General features: G+C 47.6%; 1 protein-coding gene across 1 annotated transcript in view; it reads right to left on the reverse strand.

Annotated features, from left to right (window-relative positions):
• EPHB1 (EPH receptor B1) overlaps positions 1-22,882 on the reverse strand; it is a 419,614-nt gene that overhangs the window by 113,515 nt on the left and 283,217 nt on the right. Inside the window, exons 4-5 of the mRNA XM_004762462.3 lie at positions 21,319-21,474; positions 188-523 (exon numbers count right to left, since the gene is read on the reverse strand). Coding sequence (XP_004762519.1) covers positions 188-523; positions 21,319-21,474 — 492 coding nt within the window. The remainder of the gene's footprint in view (positions 1-187; positions 524-21,318; positions 21,475-22,882) is intronic.

The following is a 22,882-nucleotide window of genomic DNA, read 5'->3' on the forward strand; positions in this document are numbered from 1 at the left end:
ACCCTCAGGGATGAAACGCTACACCTGTTTCCTCCATGGCCATTAATGTCCGTGGCCTGACCCTTTCTCTCCTGTGAGGAGACCGGAAGGCAGAATGGGTGTGGCCACAGCTTTGTTCCTTCAGAGAGAGGGGCGGGGAGCCAGCCACACAGACAGACAGAAGGAGCACAGATGCCTTCAGACTTACCAGCTTGGTTCGTGGTGATGTTGACGGAGACATGCTGTGGGGGGAAGGGGCTCTTGCTGGACACTCCGTTGACGGCCTGGATGTCGAAGGTGTAAGGGGTGTGGGCCCACAGGCTGCTGATGGACACTCGGCACTCGGTCAGGCCCAGCTGCCGGGGCACAAACTCCACGTTGTCGTCGCAGCGGGAGCAGCTCCGACGGTCCGCGCGGCACTTCCTACAGATGATGTTGTAGGTCACATCATCACGCCCACCTGTCTCCCTGGGCGGGTGCCACTCCAGAATGATGGACGTCTCATTGACGATGGAGATGACATTGCGGGGGCCTGACGGGACACCTGTAGGAGACAAAGAGAGGCCCAGTGAGGTTGGACAGAAGCCTCCTCCTCCAGCCTCTCTCTGTCTTTGGTGTGTTCCCACCACACCATCGTCTTGCACGCATCGTCTCCTGCCCCTCAGTCCCAAATTTCCACACTCCAATCCATCCCGAGAAAATTGGTGGACAGAGATGACAACCTGCCCCAAACTCCCCTGGGACAACTTCTTTCAGTCATGTGTGCCGAAGGAGAGGAGATGCAAGGACCTGGCTTCGGGCGCTTTTGTTCTCAGGACTATGCCACTTCCCCTAGCCAATCTGAGTGTATAGTATGTATAGTTTACTATAGTATACTATAGTATATAATATGTATGTGTATTAGACACTTACTGGATTCCTGTAGAATTCAAGAGTTGAGGGACACAAGTGGCCCATCAAAAGCCCAAACAGATCCTGCACAGATCCAACAGGCATCCTGCACAAAACCCCACACAACTTGGGGTCTGTGTGGTGTATACATCTTGGGCTGTTTCTCTGGAGGACAGGCTGCTGGACCACCTGCACAGATGAATATTGACAGCGCCCAGCTTTGGTGCTTGAGGACAAGACGCAAAGTTGGGTGGGAGCTTCATACAAGCCACCATTTTTGATCCCACAACATAAGAAGAGCATAGGGGTTTGTTCCAGATACTCTACTGGCTGCTTTATACACATTTACATGGGAAGATACAATGATTAATTCAATTGTATAGAAAGGGAAACTAAAGCTGGCTATAGATCACGTGGTCTATAAGAACTGAAGCCAGTATGCAGACCCATGTCCCCCTGACTCCATAGCTCAGACGCTCCATGACAGCCCTATGCTGCCTGCTAATGAAACCAGCTATCTTTCCCTACTAAGAAAAAAGCCGTCTTCCAGTCTGGCCTTCCACCGGTATGGTACTCCAAAGGTTGATGGTCAGATCTGTTCCTAAATAACAGGAGATTTGAACAGACTCTCTCTCCTACAAACCAGCCAGGCTCACTGGGAGTCCAGGAGAGCAGCCCTTTCCCTGTGGACAGCTCTGTCTAAGGCTCCCCTTCATCCGGTGGCAAAGGTGGAAAAGCCTTGTTAAATATGAAATTCTGGAAAGCCTGGTCCTTGGTGGAAAGGCAACCTATTTCTGAATTACTGGCCACATTGCTGGACATTTGATGAAGTCAGAGAATCTGCCCCAAAACAGAACAGATCACAGCTCCTCCGCAGCTGAGCGCTGCCTATCCTCGATGCACCGCGATGCATATCACGGTGAAAACGAATCTTACCCAGAAGCCCCCCTTCTGAATGGTGGGTCTGCTGGAGCAGCCGCCCTGGATAGTAATGCATTCAGAATTCACGCACGTGACTGTCGCCAGCTGAACGAAGACATGTGTAAAATGGTTCATGCTGAAGACAGGAATCAAATGCCAACAAACAAAATGAGGGAATAACAACAAGGTCGGGGGGCACCAGGGAAGGATTCTGTGTTGAATCAGTCAGCAGCAAGCAGCTAGAGCAGAAAGCAAATATTAAATCGGATTCTATTAAAATGTGAAAGAAAATCAGTACGGTACTATATAAAGCCCATTAGACCTGAGCTAAAGCCCAACATTCCTGCACGCTTGTGACAGGGCAGGATTCATGAAGCATTTCTACTGGAGTCTTGCAAATAGCGTTCGAGAATACCCCACCCATCTGCCCAGGGATAAACATCCATCACCTCTCTGGAATCAGCGCGCAGCCCTCAGCCCGGCTGGGAGGGTGGTGGGCGCGGCGGTGGGCGGAGTCTTACTGGGTTGGCCGGCTCCACCCCACGCTGCGCTATTCATTCACGTGCATACTGGCCAGTGCCTGGCTTGGACACGTCTGTTTGCTCAGACAGATGAGATTCGGACCTCAAGCTCCCAGTGGTCCGCGCCACCGCTCCCGGGCTCCGCAGAGAGCCCAGCCTCTGCCACAGGCCACCATCTCTCATACTCATGATAGGTATGTTCCTCGAGGGCTCGCTTTCTGCCGGGCGCGGGGCAAATCCCCTAACACCGTTGTCTTAAAGCGTCCTTGGGACATGGTAAGGCTCTCACTGGAGGGCAGCCTTGGGCGGTGGCGCAGGGACCTGTACTGCCTGGGAGATCACCTGTGTGCCTTCTACTCCAGTCTGAGAGGCCCTGCTGTGCGGCAGGGGGAGGATACAGATGTGGTAGCAGTGAGGACCCCTGCTTGTGGTCCTGAGTGGTGGAAGCTTTAGTGAGATAAAGGCAGCAAGGGAGGAGCTGCTGGGAGAGGCTTTCCCTGTCCCTTAATCCAGTGGAGTCCCTAGCAGCTGGGAAAACCCCAGTCAGTGCTGTCCCATGTCTGCTCCCCACTTAGGAAGAAAAGCGGTGCATTTCCAGGAAGGTTATTTTCATATTTATTTAGAAATAGCCTTCATATAAAGCAACTATGGTCCCATTTTCATTCACGGCTGCATTCCAGAGAAGGGGGTGTGAATGGGGACCTATAAGTCCCACAGTTACTGAGTCCAGAACGGCATAGAGTGAATCTTTTCCTTTCGAAGAGCTCTGGGAGAACCCAATATGTTTTGCTGTGTGTCTGCAACCGTAGAGGTGTGTCTTGTTATCTCTGAGCCCAGCACAGTGCCTAGACTCACAGTGCAGGTGGCCCAACACTGGCTGTGATCCTATTCCTCACTCATTCATTCCTTTAACAAATATGCCAGTGTGGTTCTGGGCTCTCAGGGGTTAGGAAAAAGCTGAACAGAAACCTTGAGATAAGTGAGATAACTCAGGTAAGAATAAGGGTTCTGAGATAAAATAGGTTAAGATTGCCTCCCAACAATGCTTAGCTCCTGCTCCCTTTCTCAGAAGATCGGCTCCAGGCAGAGCAAGCTAGGGTCCAGTGTCTGGGTGCCTAAAACACCAATGGTCCCTGGTCTCTGTTCCATTGGCCTAATGCTAAGAGCCATGTATCTCCTGTGCTTGGAGAGTCTAACCAGAGCAGGTTCGGCTCTTGAATAAACCTCCTTAGGGGGAGGTGCTGGGCCATCCTTCCCCATCCAAACTGCACTCCCTGGGCTTGAGGCCTTACCCCTGCAGGGAGCATTTGTCCTGCACCAGAGCTCCCAGCAACATCCCCAGGAATGAGGCCAAATGAGACAACCACACAAAAATGCTAAAAAAGGGGGAGTAGAGAGGGAAGTCAGAGGGAGAAGAAAATCTGTCATCTCCGTCAGCAAAAGCCCTCAGTGCGTGCAGTGGCAAGGCTGGGAGCCACAGTCTCCTTGTCTAAACTCCCTGCTCTTGCGTCCATGTCCTCGTTTTTCTTAATTACATACAGACAGGCTTTTTGAAGCTTCTCTGATCTGTTGCCACGGTTACTACTGATGAAAGCTTCCTGTGAATAGGGCTAAAGAGACTCAGTCCTTTTAAAAGATGGGAAAACCACTGAGCTGGTTGAAGTGGGAGGGGCATTGTAGGTCCTGGGTTATGAGGTTGGGGCTCTGTATTTTCCAGAATGTGCCTGAGAGGTTGGCTCAGCCTGCATGAGTACAGTTGGTATTGGGACCCCAAAGAGTTAAACAGAAAACATCCTTCCGGAGACACAGGATTGGCCCAAGTGTTGCCATATTGAGAGAGAATCTCCTGCTTCTTAATGTGATTTAGGCCAGATGATTTCTTTTTTTTTTTTTTTAGAAGAATGGAAAGACAGGGTGGGTGGGAGAGAGTGGGTGAGTGTATTTGTAGGCATTAAGCTGGAAATAAGAGCCCTCCTGAGTAATCAAAGGGAAAATCTGCTGAAGATAGGTAAGCCCTGAAAGCCAATTCCTTTTTCAGGAATCTTAATAAGGCCTGTTTCCTGGTCTTGGAATTTAGATGTGAACTTCAGCCTGGTTCAAGGTGCCAACCAGGCAGGGTGCAGGCAGCTGTATATTGCCACAGCCAGGGTCTACAGCCTTGCATCCCTTCCCCTGGGGACCTGGTAGATGACAATGGTGATGTGGTAAAGCTTTCCTGGGCGCCCCCATGTGCAGGCTGGGATCATGTTGCTCTGTGTCTAGCCAGAGACGGTCTTTTCCACATTGTGTGCACAACCCCTTGAAGAATCTAATGAAAGCAATGAAGATTTTCCCAGAAAAATGGACAAATTCTTGAACACATGTGATTTTTTAGAGGCTCCCAGGGATTCATAGCTCCTTGTAACTAACCAGTGAATGTCCTTGATGTTCACAGCAACCAAATTCACAAATATTCTCTTGCTGGTGAACCTTGAGAAGACAATCTTCTAAGTCTTAATAGTTTCATCTGAAAAAAGTGGTAGTTTTGAGGATGTAATGAGATATTATACCCAAAGAGTTTAGCTGTGTGACAGGTACACAGAAGACCTCCATAAATATCATCTTCTATTATTAAAAGTATTGTCATTATTAGGTGATTTGGAGCCCCAAACTGCTCATCCAGTTAAGACTGATCTTATGCAGGCCCTCATTCCTTGAACAGAGACCGCATGTCCAGAACTGTGCTGGGCCCTGTGAAAGCCATGAAGATATGGCAGTTACAGCCCATGATGCTGGGAAACCCAGATGCTTTCTAGGGAGGTGAACCCCCTTACCCATGGTGTACTGGGAACTGTGGACACATACAGGTAAGGATCAATGTAAGCAATGCAAACACAAAGAGTTACAGATGTCTGAGAAAAGGTTAGATCAACGTGGAACAAATACTCAGGGATGGTGTCTGGGCGTCTTGTCTACAGGTTGGAGCTATAGAAGGAGAACACCTTGGAGGCTATGGGTTACGGGTTATGAGGTTGGGGCTCTGTATCTTCCAGAATGTGCCTGAGAGGTTGGCTCAGCCTGCATGAGTACAGTTGGTATTGGGACCCCAAAGAGTTAAACAGAAAACATCCTTCCGGAGACACAGGATTGGCCCAAGTGTTGCCATATTGAGAGAGAATCTCCTGCTTCAGTGCTCCAGTGTATATACTTTAGGTCCCCTAACACCTGTAAGCACATCCAGGAAGGGGGAGAACCCCAATCGTGGACATGGGGCTATATCTCCAGAATGGGTCCTGCTCTTTTTAACCTCTTTGTGCATCTTTATATCTGCTCCCTGACCGCCCAAGAAGTAGTCTGGCTTTGACATGGTATCTGGGCTTCCTTGTTCTCCCTTACCCTGTGGGCAGGGAAGGCCCTCTTTTACTCCCACAGCAAACTATGTCCTCTACTCAATCTTCCTTTAGGAGAAAAGGTTGAGATAGGGTCTGGGAAGGAACCAAGAAGGAGAGTTGATACTCAAGACTCTTAAATTTTGTAAGTCAAAAGAATGTAGAGAAATGTTCTTGTGACTGAGAAGAGTCAAGATGATAGTTTGGGAAACTGATTGGATACTTTATGTGGGCTAAGGGTTAAGAAGCAAAAAGAAGGAGATTGGAAAATGACATTGGGAAAAGGATGGTGTAAAAGGTATGGTGTGAGAGCCCAGGTAGTCCCAGACTGGTTATCAAAAATGGCAGTACTATTGGGACAATTCTTTACTTACTGCTCACCATGACATAGTTACATAAGGAACCATGTCTGAATAATTGGGAGGCTTCCTGGAGAAAGGGTGAAATCCTTTGAGATTTTATAGAAAGATAGACAGGAGTCAAGGACAGAGACAGAGCTGGAAATGGGGCTGTAGATGTATGATGAGGTCTTGTATGGAGGCAAAATGTGCAGAAAACTAGGTCAGGCTGGTTGTTATACCTTTGCCCTTAATATAGTACACAGGGCTGAATGCAGGATGAGTTGGAAGGTAACGTAAGCCAAACGAGAGAAATTTTGCAGAAAAATGGTAGAATTATTGAATAAACATGAAGTCAGTTTCATGATCAGTTGTGGTTCTTTCTTTGGTAACTTGTTGTTGGAAAACAATACCAAACAAACACACAAAAAACCCCTCTATTCTTTAAGCTCCATGTGTGACTATGATACTTCCCAGGCAAAGTTCAGCTCTCTCTCTCTCTTTCCCTCCTGAGACCAATTCCTCTTCCATTGTTCTTGCACGAGGTGTAGAATTCCTGGGAGAGAATGAGCACTGTCCTAGAGGAGAAGGTTGTAATGGGGTGCTTCATGATGGTTCAGAACCTTGGAGAGGGGCATATTCCTCTATTCAATAGTAACAGCTAAGAGAGGCTTGGGATCCTTACAGAAAGGCAGACCAAGGACTGTCTATAGTTTGTGGGTGAGAGTTCCAGCCATTTTGAACACCATTTGCTTACTATGAAGATAGTAGTGTGTAAAGTTCTGAGGTGTTCCTTCCAAAGAGTCATGCTGGAGGCCTGAGGCAGCAGGGCTAGAAAGCTGAGGGGTGGGGCAGGCACCCTGGTTGTTCCCTCAAAATGTAGGCTGTCCTGCTGGGGTAAGGAGGGGAGGTTGATGAAACCTGGGGAAATCATTGCTTCTCTTTTCCAAACACCTCTGGATCCTGATATTCTCAGAGACAATTTTATGCCACCTTTGGAAACAGTTTCAAATGAACCCAGGGACATAGGCTTCCTGTGGACAGACACCTGTGCCATCTGCATAGACATCAGAACAAGACACTGATTGGTGGAAGTCACTCGCAGCGTACCCCTAAGTGAGTGATTAATGGCGGCTGGTTTCCTAGAGCAGATTTCTGCAAGGGCCTCTGAAAGAGCAGAGATTTGGTTTCCATTTGGTGGTGCTCTGTATGGAATTCTGAGTTTTGTTTTAATAACAGACCCTGTAGGCAAAGTATGATCTTAGGTATTTGGGTATGTTCTTTGATAAAATCCCATCTTCCCAACATTTGATGTGGTAGAAACTATTACCCCCATTTTACACCTGAGGAAACTGCTGCTTGGAGATATTAAGGAGCTTGCCCAAGTCATGTGGCTGGTGAGTGGTGGAACCAAGACTTGAAGACAGGCCCGGCCAGTCCAAAGCTCATCCTTAGCAACTCTTTTATCCCGGGCGAGGGCACCTGAGGGCATAAGGTGTAGGAGGGATGCCCATGAAGGTGGGTGCTGGGATGGGGGATGGGTCTCTCAGGGTGCCAGGAAGCTCTTGTTCCCGAAGCATTTCGGGGGCTTCCCTGGAGACACAGAGCCACGGCAGTTCCAGCATTGCGCTGAGCAAGTCTGCACGTGTTGCTCATTAGGGTCTTGGAAACACTGGGCCTGTACTCAGGCAATTCTCCTAATCATAACAGTTACTAATAAGAAGAAATGATTAGTCAAAACAAGGAGGGACCCTGCTGAGAGGGATTTCGGGAGCATCAGAGAACCCAGTGTTATACATTTCACCAAACACCAATGTTGGTAGAAAGTACTCCTTGTTTCTCCTGCTTCAACGGAGCTAATTGTCTGAGAGAGAGGGGGTGGATTTCACTTTCTGGGAAACAAGACAGGGCCTCTAGCTGGTCTAAGCTGGAGCCCAAGTATCTAGTTGCTACAAGGCTGCAGAAGCCCTCAGGGAAGATAGCTGAGCTCCCTGGACCTAGAGAGACAGCTCATTTGAGTAGGATTGTCCCCCACCACTGCCTATGTGGGGGGAGGGACACAAGACTAAACTTCTATTCATGGTCAGAGGTGAGGCCAGAGAGAGGGAAGCTTTGACATGACTCCCTCCTACAGATTCCTTGGGAACGCTTCAAGGCAATGAAAGCTACAGGTCATGTCATCCTAAAGACACGGACTTCCAGACCTCTTTCCTAGCCCTGAAATGAGGCTCAGAGGCCTTGTGGAGTCGTGAAAGTAGCACATAGAGAAGATCAGGGCTGAGGGCCAGCTTTGCCACAGTGTGACCTTAGGCAGGTCACTTACATTCTCTGAGCCTAATCTTTCATTGACGTGTGACTGGTCAATCTGACACATTTAAGGAGACCACAATGTACTATGCCCTGTATATAAGATTATGCTGTTCATAAATTCACAGATACCTGCCCTGAGGAGTTCAAAGTCTCCAGGGGAGGTGGGCACCTCTACAACAGCCCCACTAACTGAAGGCTGGTCGAGATGCACCCCTAGAAGCATGGATTATTCATTCAATTTTCCTTGGGAATATACTGAAGGACCTTCCAGCCATTGTCCCTTTCAGTTCCTAAAGAAACTTGTGCTGTCCCTCTCCACGTATACAGGAAAGATCCGGGTTCTATAGACAACAATCCAAGGTTAAGGGAACAAGAAAGGAAACTGGGAAAGTAGATATTCCTCCCAGAAAATTATAGGTCATTCAAAATCAAGTCTTCATTCTGAGAATTCATAGACATAGTTATTCTCAGAACAGGGAGAAACCTGGTAGATCACCGTGTGTCCCTAGTGGTGAATGCCCTCTACAGTCCCTATGTGCTTGGCCAGCCTCTGTTTGATCCCTCCAGTGATGGGGAACTCACTACTCCCACCACTAAGGAGCCATCTCTTAATGATAACCATAACCTATTTAAAAATATATAATGAAGGGAAAGTACCTACTTGCAATAGCCACAAAACCCATAAAATACCTAAGATTAAATCTCACAAGGCCTGTGTAATAATACCCGCATGAGGACAACTATAAGACTTTACTCAAGGGCACAAAAATAGACCTGGTTACCATGCTCCTAGATGGAGAGGCATATCATAAAAATCATAAAACTGACAGACCTTCCCAGGGCAGTCCATACATTCAGTGCAATCCCAGTCTCAATTTAATAAGATTGTTAATGAAAGGCGCCAAGCTGATTTCAAAGTTCATCTTGAAGAAAAAAATGCTTGAGAATGGGCAAGACATTTTTGGCAAATGGATAATATGTAGGGGTTTGATTTATAAGTTATTGACATGTTTATAAAGCTATCATCTTTACAATAGTTTAGAAATGATGCCAGAACAGAACATTCTTTCAATGGGAAAAAAATAAAGATAAGTATATATAGGCATTTAGTAAATAATAAAAAAGGCATCTCACTAACATGTGGACAATTCAGGTGGAGCTGATGGGATGTTATTTTAATAAGATATAAGAACACTAGTATCCCATCTTAGACAAAAATAAATGCCAGATGGAGGAAGGTGCTAAACATAAACACTATATAAAGAATTGAAAGAAAATATAAGAGATTGTTTTTATACCTTAGAGTGGAAGGACAAACACAAAACCCAAGCAAAAAGTCAATACACAAATCCCCCAAATCAGAAAGAAAAAGATGGTCAGATCTGAGTTTAAACATTAAAAAGATCAATATGACCAAACAAAACAAAACAAAACAAAAAATACCCATAAATAGAGTTAAACATCAGCGGAGGCCTGGGGTGGGGGTGTGGGGGTGGACAGATGTCACATATAATTAATGGGCACCTAGAAATCACATTTTTTTTAGTAGAAAAGGGACAAGGGTAATAAACAGTTAATTCTCAGAAGACAAAATAAACTGGTCAAGAAATGTATGAAAAATACACACTGATTTACAATTAGGGCAATAGTAGTCAAAATTACTAGGAGATCAGTCAAATTGGCCAAAAGTAAAAGCTGGCCTGTGTGTGGAGAAGCAAGATGGAAACACTCGCGAGAGGTGTAGATGGGTTGAGTGTATGCGCCCACCAACACAGCCACTCTATTTCTGGGTGAATTTCTTCCACGAACACCAGCGTGTCTGAGCATTTGTGCAGTAGGGTTGTTTCTATTAGGGAACCGATGGAGTCAGCGCAAATACTCACCCAGGGGGCCCTTCTAACACAGCAGAGGGCACTGGTGCCTGCCCCTGCCGATTCTCTCTGCCCCACCCTCACAGAGGACAGACACCAGCATGCAGATCATGTGACGAGTCTTAGCCAAGGAAATGCCATCCTGTGCTGTTTCAAGTGGGGTGTCATTAGCTTGGGGCCATGCCACCTCAGAGACAGAGATCCTCCTTCCTGAGGGAAGCAGCCTCACCCTGAGGGGAGAGAGCCCTGAAGCCAGGCGGTGAGGCCTGGGCAAAAATTGGGCCCAGCCACTCACTCACTTACGTGCAAACCCTTTTGGGCTCCGGTTCTCTCCCTTGTAAACGGGGGATAACAGTAGCACTTAGCTTACATTCTGTGAGACTAATTGAGGAGATCTCCCATGTCAGGGACTCAGCACGGCCTCCCACGTGGAGAGACCTCAGTTCACACTGGCTATTATGTCCCTCTTATTAGGCACTTACATTCCCGATCTTATCAGTCATCGTGGAGCGCTGGAGCACATAGCACCTGAGGTCCACTCAGAAGAGGTCTTAGTCCCGGAGCAAGGGCTACGGGTAGGTGCACGGCTACCCTCATCGGAGCTCAGCACAGATCTTTCCACTGGGCACGGGCATGGACACTGCCCTTTGCTCACAAGGAGAGCAAATTCTCACCTCACACATGGTTCCCCCTTTGCTGGCCAGCAGACAGTGTGCTCTTTGTGGAAACTGAGCAGCCCCTCTATCTGTGCTCACTGAGCACTGTCAGGGTTTGGCGGCAACCACAGCATCCCACTGCCCACAGCCCACTTGCCCCTGTCAAATCGTCCACCTTCTGCATACGTCTGGCCCAGCACAGCCGGCCTGTACCAAGCTTCATCTCACTACACAGATGCCATGAAGGCCTCATTCCAGACGGCACAATTGAACATCCTTTGTCCCCATTTCCAAGGTGACCAGAGCTCAGAGGTGACCCAGAGGAACTGTTCAAAAGGCTGTCTTGGGCGTCTCTTGCAAGTCTCAGAGGGCAGAACTCCACTACCACCCTGATCCTGACCTTCCCTCTAAAGAACGGGGTGGGAGGACAGAGGGACCTTTGTGTCCAGTTAGCCTTTGGCTCTCTGCCCCTTATCCTCAAAGACAAGCCATTCTTCTTGATGTGACTTCAGAGTCAGAGCACCCTTGATCGAGTGGCATGGCTTCTGGCACAGGCTGCAGGGGAATCCTGGTCCTTCCACGGGCTGACTTCAGACTGTAGCCTTCTCCTTCTCTGCAGAGTCATCTGTGATCGTTTCTGGGGAGTCCAGCCTTTAAGCCCATAGCCAATCCCATTTCATAATAGTTCTCAGGTGTCTGGCTCTGATAGGGCACTTTCCAGCCAACTGTCTGGTAAGTTTCTCAGAAGATGAGACACACAGTTTCAAAATAAATCACTACAAAATGCCTGCAATCCCAGTCCTATGCCACACATAATTCAGAGAGCCTGGACATACCCAAACTGACTATGAGACCCATTTTGTTCACTTGGCCCACCTTCCCACAGAATTCAGAAGCCCTCGGAGCAGGCACCACAAGCCTCTTGTTTGTAACTTGCAGTTAGGGAGTGATCTCTAATTACTCAGGGGGCTTTTGTTCTCTGGACAATATTTGTATGCCTTCACACTAAGTTGAAATTGGCTTCCTTCTAAATCTTTGATGACAGGCCAAGACAACTGGTGTCCTGGTCTTTGTCACACACAACTGAAGCTATGGTGATGTATGTGGGTCTCTGGTTCAGGCTTCTTTGCCATATTCACACGTATTACTAAACCGGGAAATTTAGAAGGTCACAGTTCCGGTTTGGGAAAGGACTGGCTGATAGCAGGTTTCTAACAGAGCAACTGGAGGGCCAAGGAATGAAAGATGGGGGTAGAGCAAGGGACCACACCCCCTGTTGCCCATTATGGAGTTAAGGATTGATTCCGAACCTGACTCTCAGACAGGATCAGTGGTCAGTAGCAAGGGGGTGGGGTGGGGTGATATGGGATTCAGAGCTGACAGTGGTGACCTTGAAAGGTGACCATAAAGACAACAGTGGCCAGAAGTCTAGTAAGGAGATACATCCAGAACCCACTATGAAACTTGTGCTTGGCTCTGACTTGGGTGTCAGAAGTGGATCAGGGTCTGATATTGATCTACATAGATGGAAGGGAGGAAACTGGAGGAAGTCAGGAGGCCATCCGGAAAGCACCCGTGAGGATCTGGGGACCAAGGTGGTCTGCACAAATGATACAAAGATTTATGATCACATTAATATGTGGGTGGAGACAGGGAGGGATGCTGTCACAATACAGCCAACCAAGAATGGCTCTCCAGCAGTATTGCTCTAAAATGCCCCCCTCCACACTTCTAGTCTCTTCTTATTTTGGTCTATTCAATTTCAACGTGACCCAGGCTCCCCTCTTGCCCTTATTCACAGCAACCAAAACAAGGACAGTCCTTTACTGAGCACTTACCACATGTTTGACACTGAGTTAGGTATTTTCCATACATTATCACAGTGGGGACAATAACACACAATATCTTCATTTGATGGAAAAGAAATGGAGGTTCAGAGAGTTTCGGTAATCTCCCCAAGAGCATACTGCCAGGGAAGGGTGGCACCGAGAGTCAACCCTGGTCGATCTGCTTCCACCAGCCGGGCTCTTACCACTTGACCATGTGGGGCACCTACTGTGTTGGAGAGGATCCAAACAATCAGACCAGCGTGTCACAGGGCTTCCCGTCCAGTAGATGGAGAGAGAGCCCTATACCCGAATAGGACTAACCAGTGTAGAATATTCAAGAATATGCAAAAGCAAGGCATCTTCCTTCCTTCTTGGGGATGAGTTAAGATGGGGGCAGAGGACCAAGGATTCAGAGATCCTTATTTCTGATTGTCTGCAGGGAAGATTTAGGAACCAGGAGCTGCAGCTCCCATCAAATTCCAGCATGCCTCCCGGACCAGCCCCATCTGGAGCCAGAACTGGCAAATTTGGCATCGGAGCCATCGCCCCAAGACCGCCAAGGAGCGTCCATGCCACCACAGGGACCTAGAAACCCAATGCAGTCAGTTTCCTTCCACATTTTCAAACAAGAGAAGAGAGCAAGTTAAATGAATATATTTTACCACAATCCCCTCCTCTTTCTGAAACTGCACAGTAAAAGCAGTGCTTTATGGGCCTCCTGCCAAGAGGGACAAGAACTGGCATGTGTCTCTAAGTGTAAGTCAGGCCAAATGACATTGTTTCTTTTTCCAAATGTTTATGAGTCTGCAGAGAACAAGGGTATATAGAGAGTAGGACTAGGTTTCAGCAACAATAACTGAAAAAGGTAAACAAATCCTCGTGTACCAAAGGAGGAAATGTTCGCTAAATGGGAATGCTACTGCTTGGGTTTTAGCTCAAAGTAGGGTAAGTGACTCTAGTAATAGTCATAAAATAAAATAGTTTCTTTCCACTGGGTGCTTCCTGTATGCCAGACCATGTCCTAAATAGTATTATGACATGTAATATAGCCTTGACAACACAGGAAGGCAGACACCCATACCCACTGTATGAATGAGAAAAGGAAGACACAGAGATGCTGTGTCACTTGCCCCACATCACGCAGCTGGCAAATAGCAAAGCAGGATTTGAACCCAGGCACAGACTCTAGAGCCCACACTCCTAACCATCATGCTAACACTTCTCATTTGAAAGATGACAAAAATCGGTATTCAAAATAAGGTAGACTTGAAAGAGCCCTATGCATAGGTCCACAAGACAAAATTTCTGAAGTCACATTCATCAGGGCAGGAAAAAAAAAAAAGACCCAAATGGGGAGTATTTCCTGAAGGAACAAATGGGATCATTGGATATGTGGTGGCCCGGTGTCTGGTGGGAACTAGGGCATGAGGATTGCACCCCAGTAAACAGTCAACAATATCCCAGGCACAGGAGAAGACCCATCACATTTCCACCAAACCACGCTCTCGGATGAGGGTCGCATGGTTCTTTCTGGCTACCACACCACATCTCAAGAATGTTCTTGATCAATGTGAGAGACTCAGGAAAGGCCAGCTAGGCCGGTACAGTTCGGGACCTCATGTGTCATGGGGAACAAAGAACCTAACAGGCGTTTAGTCTAGAGAAGGTGATTCAGGAAGGATGAGGAAGTTGTCCTTAAACACTGCATCTGCTGGCCCAGGGAACATCGGTCCTCAGTGGTGGACCCACGCTGAGGAGGGGAGGAAGGCAGGCCCCAACCCAGGGGCCAGAAGGCTCCCCAGTGAGGGATGACAGCTGCCTGGTCATGGAGCTGAGCTGTCTTGCAAAATCTACCAGCTGTCTGTCATCGCAACATTCAGGTTGTTGGAGAGAGAGGTCGACACTGAGGACGGATTTGGGTGGCAGGACCTCGAAGGCGGCTCCGAATGTTAACAATTTGGGACTCCAAACGTCCTCGTGATGAAAAGCCCACAACAGAAATGGAGCGTGTCCCTGGCTGTCAGCTTAAAACTTTGAGCTCTCCAATGTCTCCTGAGGGTTAGACCCACTCGGGTCAACAACTGTGAAAGGAAACTGGAGATGATAGAAGTGTAGAAGTGTGTTTACGCAGGCAGCGCTGACCCTTCTGGAGATGGCAGCGACAGTTATAAATAGCTTTCAGCTGGCTGTCACCGTCCCTCAAGCTGCACCCAGGTGGACGAACCAGCCAAATCCAGGCAGCTGGCAGGGCGGGGCGCCCTCCGACTCTTGTTCAGCTATGACCCTTGTTGGAATTTTTCTTCAAGGAAAACACAGTCTGCCTCCTCTATGAAAACATAAATGATGTATTTTCTTCGTGGGCAGCATGCATCATGCATCAGAGTAAAATCAAGCAGCTCTTTACCTCCAGAATGGGAAACATGGGGTATGGCTTCCTAAAGCCCTGGTCAGCAAGAAGTAAAGCAACCCTCCCTCAATACATGGCAGTTCCAAGATTTACAGGGGTAGACACTTTTGAAGATCGGCCCTGAAGTACGTAGGCAGACGAACCAGCAGTCCCCAGCTGACAAAACTGGACCCCTGTCTCAGGAGGTCTGTCTGTGATCCTGGGGGAAGGGGTGTCTCCCTGACCTGTTGGTTTGCAGTTTGGCACCCCCAAAGGTTTCCTCTTGGCTGAGCTCTTGCTGGCTGGGGTGGAAGCCCAGCTGAGTAATGAGCCCATCAGCCCTTTATATCATTTCCCTGCGCAACCCTCTGAGCTCAAGTGAATGATCCCCACCATTCACTTTCCTTTTGCCTCAGTTTCCCTCTCAGCCCTCTCTGAGCCTGCTCTAATCAGGCCATGCTCCCTCTTCTGTTTCCCATCATTGCCCACAGCCCCAGCTAATGCTGTGTCCTGGAGTTTCTATACCACCCAAAGTGAAAAGGAGGCAGACACCGGGGGTGTTCTGAGAATGAGTGAGACCCTCCCCGGAAGCACACAACCACGGATGTACACTCACACTCACACCCATCTCCCAGCCCACCCCCACTCTTCCACATGCAAGTATTGCAGTCTCTGTCTCTCTCCAGCCTGATATACGGGCGCTAAGGGGAGGGGCAGGCACTGTGGTTCCTGTCTGCAGAAATTCACCTGATGGCCCTTCTCCCCCAGGAGCCATAAAGCAGAGGGCAGAGGAACTCAACCTAATTCTAAAGCAATGTTCTCAAAATTCAGCATGTTTCAGAATCACCTAGAAGGCTTGTTAAAACTAAGATCACCACCTCCCCTCCCCCACATGCTGAGTTTCTCATTTGGCAGGTCTAGGGAGGGGCTGAGAATTCATATCCCCAACCAGTTCCCAGGTGATGTTGAGGCTGCTTGCCCAAGGACTGTATTTAAACACCGCTGCAGGGAAAAAAAAAAAAAAAAAAAACAGAAACAAAAACCATCACAGGCGATCTTGGGGAGCATGGCCCAGGAGGACTCAAGACTGGTGGGAGAAGGTTTATAAGCCTCTGTCCTTACAGACTTTTCACAATGCCCCAAAGGCCATGAGGCCTGGCTGCAGAGGACTTCCTTGTTTTCCTGCCATCCCAAAGCCCTTCCCACCCTCAGGGGCCTGGTGTCTTCCTCCAATCCACCCAGCCTGCTGGGGAAGATCAGGGTCTGGGCAGCACCACACCCCTGACGCAGTCCATCCAGAAGGAATAACCCCTGCATTGTCGCAGGGACCAACCTTCTGCCCAGGACAGTTGGGATGAAAGAGGGGAGTATGTGCAAAAATGAAGCAGGAGCGGTAGGAGAGGGAAAGTGGAGTGTGCAGAGATTGGGGAAGGAAGAATGGATTTCTGTCCTTCTCTGGGGGTGGTCAATTCTAGAGTGAAAGCAAATCACCACCATTGCCATGGCTATTGGCAACAACCTCCTAAGAGCTACCAAATTTTAGCTCTCACATGTGAGTTCATGGCCTCAGAGGCAGACAGACCTGAGCCTTCACCCCTGGGCTTCACTGACATCTGTCATGTAATTCTCACAAGCTCCTGATGGAAGTTCCGTCCTGCTCACACCGGCTGTGCTGGCAGGGCACAATGCCAGGATTCATACCCAGAGCCCCTGCTTTACCACTCAGCCTCCCAGCTTCTCTGTGTGAGTCAGCAGGGGGGTCAGGGGGTCCCCGGGGTACCCCAGAGGGCTCACATGAGGGGATGGCAGAAAGTTCCAGAGGACAAGACAATAATCTCTCAAGCCCCTTCCTCATCACATTTCTATGATGAAAACTGCAGTGGGAGATCCACTGCATGTGAAGAAGAAATAAAGAAACAAGACAAGCACTAGCTTGTCTCTGTGATCCATCAAAGTTTCTTCCATGTGGGTGACAGAAAAAGGGTTTTGTGGTCAGAAATGTAACAAAGAAATTATTTTTACACCACTCCTTCTGCATAGTTTTTCACAGACAGCAATTTTATAAGGGATAATTATCTATTTTCACCTGCCTCATAAATTCCTCCTTTCCATTTCGTCCCCCAGTAAACTAGAAATTATTTAAAACTGAAGTTGTGCATTTTGGTGCTTGGCTTCACACGGCTATGCCCTTCTCCACCACTGCCCCCCTCACCGCCCGTGCTCCTGGCAGTTCCCTTTCTCCACTGACCCTGTCACATATGCCCCATGCTGTCATACCCTCCTGTGAAAAGAAGCATGTCTGATCCTGAGGAGGGGAACAAGCTCCTGCTCCCCAAGGACTGAAAGCCAGTCTTGCTGGCCACCACGCCTGCCTGGCTTCCTGGCCCCTGGGGAGCAGCTGGAGTCTGGAATGCTCAGGCTGTACCTCCTTCCTCATTCCACAGTGCATCTGGTCCCAGTGACTACCCCCTCTTTGTTTCCATCAGTCCAAGGTGACTGTGTGGTCTAGGGCCACACTATGGGTTCTGCTGGAATGCCCAGAGCAGGGGTCCACCTGGACTGGGAGAATGTCACTTTTTTATTTTTAGAGCTCCAACATCCTCGCATGCTGGAAGCTTCTGTATCTGCTGTAATCTTCACACTTTCCAGGGATGTAACTAAAGCAAGTGCTAACATACATTGAGAGTTTACTATGAACTAGGCATCGGGCCAAAGACTCTATAAAACTATTTTGCTTAATCCTAGCAGAGGTGTGAGGACGATGGAGAAGGAAGAAGGGAGGTGTGTGTCCCCAGAGCGGGATCAGGACCGCTACCAAACTGAAGCACAGGGCCCATCAGGCTCCCTCCTCTGACTTTACTCAGAGCTCATACTGGTCCCTGGGACACTACTCTGGGGAACATGCTGAATCCATGAAGATCGTCAAAGACAACACTGGACCCACAGGCCTGCTGCCAGGGACTCTCAGAGGTCAAGGGTGCCCTAGGTTCTCCCAGGACAATAAGAAGAAAATGAAGAAATGCCCACTCAAGGGTACAAAAGCCATCAGGCACTCTCGATGTTTAGATTAATTGAGAATAAATGAACACTATAGAACTACTATGAATGTATATGGGCTGATCCCAGGAGACTAACAGGATTCATTAAAAAATACTAATTTTATTGCACTATAGGTATTTTAGCTTTGTAAAAGAACACATTTTAAATCATGAGATTCCTTATAAAATCTTCAATATTGTCAGGGAATGAGTATGACTGATGATATAATCCCCGTTAAAGATGATGGCAATGGGCCAAGCCTGAAGCCTTCCAGACTTCAAAGCCTGAGCTCTGGGACTTCTCCACCACCCACCTAGACATTACACAAGCCCACTGAAGGACGAAGCTCCCCCTTACCTGGGTCTTCCCTGTGCCCTGCTAGGCCACAGTGGCTTTCTGGCTGGATGGATGGATGGGAAGCCTCACTTGCAAAGTTAACAATCACCTGTGCCCTCCCCTCCCCAACCACAGCCTCCCAGGGTGGGTCGGGCCCATGCCTGGCTGCCTTGCTCTACCTGAGAAACCTGTTGGTGCCCCCAAGGCTATAGTGCAAGGTCATGTCTGGCCTCAAGAGCTCCAGATATGCTTCCTGTGTCTGAAAAATTATTTACTGTGGTGATGTGCGATGCCTTTTTAAGAGAACAGATGGCACCTCCAATTAGAATGCTTTAAAAGGAAACCCTAATGAGATTATAAAAGCCAACAAATTGACTTTTTCATACAGTACTTCCCTGGCACACAATAAATCAAATATATAATGAGCCTCAATAAAATAATGGGTTTATTTACACTTGTTTTGCCTACTGTTGTGTTATAGCCCAGCCTGGCCTCTGGGTCCTTCATTAAGGGCTTGCTCCTGCAGGCCAGGACCAGGGGCTAGAAAATGCATCCATGAGTTTCTCTGGGGACTGACCACACAGACAAGTGTGGCTTGAACTTGGCAATTTCTGGTCTGGCCCTAGCGTCCCACATCTGGGCGCATAAGAAATAGAGAAGCATGGGAAGGGTGTAGGGATGCATACAGGCAAGTCTAGCGCTCATCCCCACTCTGGACGAGGTGGAGAGATTTTAGTGGGGCCATGGGGGATGAGGAAGAGGTGCTTACCCCACAGCTAGCTGGACCAGAGATGGGAGAGGAAAAAGCCTGTAAAGTGTGATCTTCATGAAATGAACTCAGGATACAGGTAGGCAAAGCAGAATGAGGGTCTGCAATGTGCAGACTGAAAGCTTTGGGACATTGCTATTTATTCCAGGAATTGGTCCTTTGGTTCAAGTGCTTCAGGTCAGGAAGCTGGAAGACAAGACTTGAGAGGTAGATGGGAGAGGAGCTGTATATCTATGAAGACAGCTCACATCAGCATTCTGAGCATTTGGTCATCAGCCTACCATCCATGTAGGTGACCTTAGGCAGGAGCTGGATGGATTTACTGGGTGTGTCTGCCAAAGTGGGAAGCTGGGGGCCCAGACTTTTATTTGCCTGAGTTAATCTACAGAGACAACTCGGACAGCAAGGCAGAGTTCATGTCAGAAGCAAATGGGAATGGTTTTAGGAAGGGAGATTTGAGACCCTGGGAGTACACTTTGGAACTCATGAAGACCAGTCTCCAGTATGCACATCCAGCCAGCAGTGATTCAATTTCGAAGGAAGAGCATTAAACCATGCTTCACATGCTCACTGAGACCCACAGAGGAACCCCAGAAATCAGTGGGGATGATACCACCACAGAAAGACAGGGACTCCAGTCAGCAGAAATGGAATAATTTCTGCTCATATCAAGCACCAGAGAGGGAGGTCTGGGGAAAATCCATTTACAAGAGGATGAGCTTTTCTTCAGTTCAAATCTATAAGCATTGATCGATCTCAGAACCTTGATCTAGAAGATACTTTCATTCCTCTTCTTTCCCCAGCAAAAGTTACATACTCTACAAGGCCAGAATTAAGTTCTTCTTTTCAGAGCTGAGTCATTTTTTTCTGTCCATCAAACTACAAGTGTTTTTGAAACATTCCCTTTGTGCCCTTCTATCCTGGGGGTGGGAGGAAAGAATTTGGTTCAAAGACGTAAAGGGAAGTCTAGGGAGTCAGGCAACAGCATCTAATGCAGAAGGAAGTTGTAGCAAAACTAGAGGCTGACCTGGAACACTGACTTCTAAATATGATGAGAATACTTAAAAAAAGAAAATCCCTGTTTTAGGACTACAACACTTAAGAGAGTGGGAACACGTTCCCTAAAGCACTGTGAAGTCAGAGTCAGTTCTTTTTATCCATCCATGATTGTGAGAGAGAAGATGAGACAAAATTCTCCCCTCTCCCCTCCCTGAACCCCACCCAGGAAATGGAGTTGCCCCCATTCACCTTTGGTAAAATGACTGCCTTCCCTTCACAACAGAGAATGGGAGAGAGGTGAAGCTGAAGCATGAGCTCCAGATTCTAAAATCTGCCTCAGAGATGACTGCTGTGGCCAGAGCTCTGGTCTTATCATTTGGCAGGGGCAAAGGTGCTGCACTCTACTGGGCACAGGAAGGGCACTGGAATTATTACAAAATACCTGGGCAATTAACAAAATTATTAGACTCTGAGAAGAGCCTGGACACTGAGATACAGGAAGTTCAGTGAAGATAGAGAATATTATCAGCTGTCAAGACCAAGCGGGCTTCTTGGAGGAGGTGGCTAGGAATTATTGCAACAGCCTAGTGGATCTTGATTTTGCACTCAAGAACTCTTGAGGCTGTCATTTTTAACATCTGGTGGACAGAAGGTGTCTTGCTTCAGTGGGAGGAACACTCTCCCATTTTTTTAAAAGATTTTATTTATTTATTTATTTGTTTGACAGAGTGAGCTAGAGAGTACAAGCAGGGAGAGCAGCAGCAGAGGCAGAGCAGGAAGCAGGTTCTGCCCAATGCGGGGCTCGATCCCAGCACTCTGGGATCACGACCTGAGCCAAAGGTAGACACCCAACCAACTGAGCCACCTAGGTGCCCCGTGAACACTCTCCCATTTGAGAGGAAGAGGTAAGAAAGAACATAATAATCTTGATTTTGTGCTATTAAGCATAGGGGCTCTGTATGCCCTGTCTTGGAGCTGTCCGCTTCAGCACCACAATCAGCATTTCTGCTTTGTGCTGCAATCTGGTGTTTTAGTCCCCCCTGCCTACCACTTGCACTGTCAGGGAACCAAACTTCACAGCCCAGAGTCCTTTCTAGACACTTACTAGTGCATGCCACTTCTGGGGGGTCAAAATCCGCACGGTAATAGCCGGTCCGACAGGTACAGATTGGAGACGCTTCTGAAGGGGATCTGCTGTTGGAGGGGCAGTGGGAGCACCCCTCAGCTTCCTGGCTGGCCTTGAACATCCCGGCGGGGCAGGCTGGAACACAAAGAGACCATCTGAGAATTAATGGAAGAGTGGCAATCAAAATCAATTCCTTCGATAGGGAAATTGAAAGATTCTGTCCCCCTTGAAAAAGATATTGAGATATACCTCCTTACACAAAGTGAGCACTTCTGATTGAGGAAACCCATATTTAATACTTCCAATTCTTTAAACATCCTTAGTGGAATACCTTCCATGGTACCAATGTTCTCTCTCACTTGAACAATATGAATAATGATTCTTCCCTTTCAGGTGTGTCGAGAGATTTAATTGAAAAAATGAATCTAATGTGTAGCTCAGTGTCTGGGACATAAGTGCTTTATAAATGGTTATTCCTTCCTTCTTCCACCTGGTTAACTGCCAGGGCCTTACCCTGAACCACTCATTGAAAAAAAAAAAAAATCTTTCCTAATATCCTCGAATGGGAAGGGTTCCTGGTTTATAAATGAATGGTATGCATGGTTCTTAAATGTCATGTTGCAACACACGTGAGGGTCACTGTAAACTGTGTTAACAAGCCACTTGTTATGAATGATGGTAAAGAACTGAAATTCATGAGTGATTCTTTAAAAAGAAATTAAAGTGATTTCAAGGTCACTGGCTTAACAACATCATTTTCCCTTAATTGCGTTTTTAAATACTTTGTGGGGTGTGGCAAAAAAAAAACAAAAAAAACAAAAAGGCTTTGCAGGCAGTGCTCCAGTGAATGTGTCATGCACTTGGTGTCGTCTACCATGTATATGGCAGTGGAGAAGGTTGGGAATGCCTTGGACAGCCCAAAGCCCACTAGAGGTACCCTTGGACATGAAGCACGTTTTCTTAGTCCTCTGTGTGGTCAGTCTATGAGGAGCTATGCCCCAAAATGTTTGGCTCCAGGCCATCCTTTGGGCTTTCACCATGCTTCATCTACAGAGACCTTCTACTCCAGACATCTGGGCTCCTCACTGCAGATTCCTCAAAAGACTGTTCCTGTCTGTTCTACTTCCCTGGGGCCCTTCCTCATCCTCACAGATCTGGGCTCTTCTTGTCCCTGGGAAACCTGCTCACACTCATCCTCCTTGGAGACAGAGTAAAACTGACTGCATGGTTAATTTATTTGGCTTTCTCATTAATTCATTCAATAAACATTTATTGTGAGTCTTTTGAGAATCTGACCCAGGGAATTTAGAGAAGAGAGCCTGCCTTCAAGGAGCTCTTGATCTAGTGTAGTCATACAATTATAACAGTGTGACTGTTGCTATAACAGAAGTACTACTATAATGGCTTCTACTTACACAAAGCTCATCTTATCAAATATATTGTTCCCTCTGGAAAGTACCGAATACTCTTTAATAATACCAGTGGCCACCATCTGTTAAACATTCTTGTTAAGTGCCTTGCATGTATTACTCTATGGGGTAGC

The sequence above is a fragment of the Mustela putorius genome, unplaced genomic scaffold (assembly GCF_011764305.1).
Source record: "Mustela putorius furo isolate JIRA1106 unplaced genomic scaffold, ASM1176430v1.1 tig00003834_pilon_pilon_pilon, whole genome shotgun sequence".
Classification (NCBI taxonomy): Eukaryota; Metazoa; Chordata; class Mammalia; order Carnivora; family Mustelidae; genus Mustela; species Mustela putorius.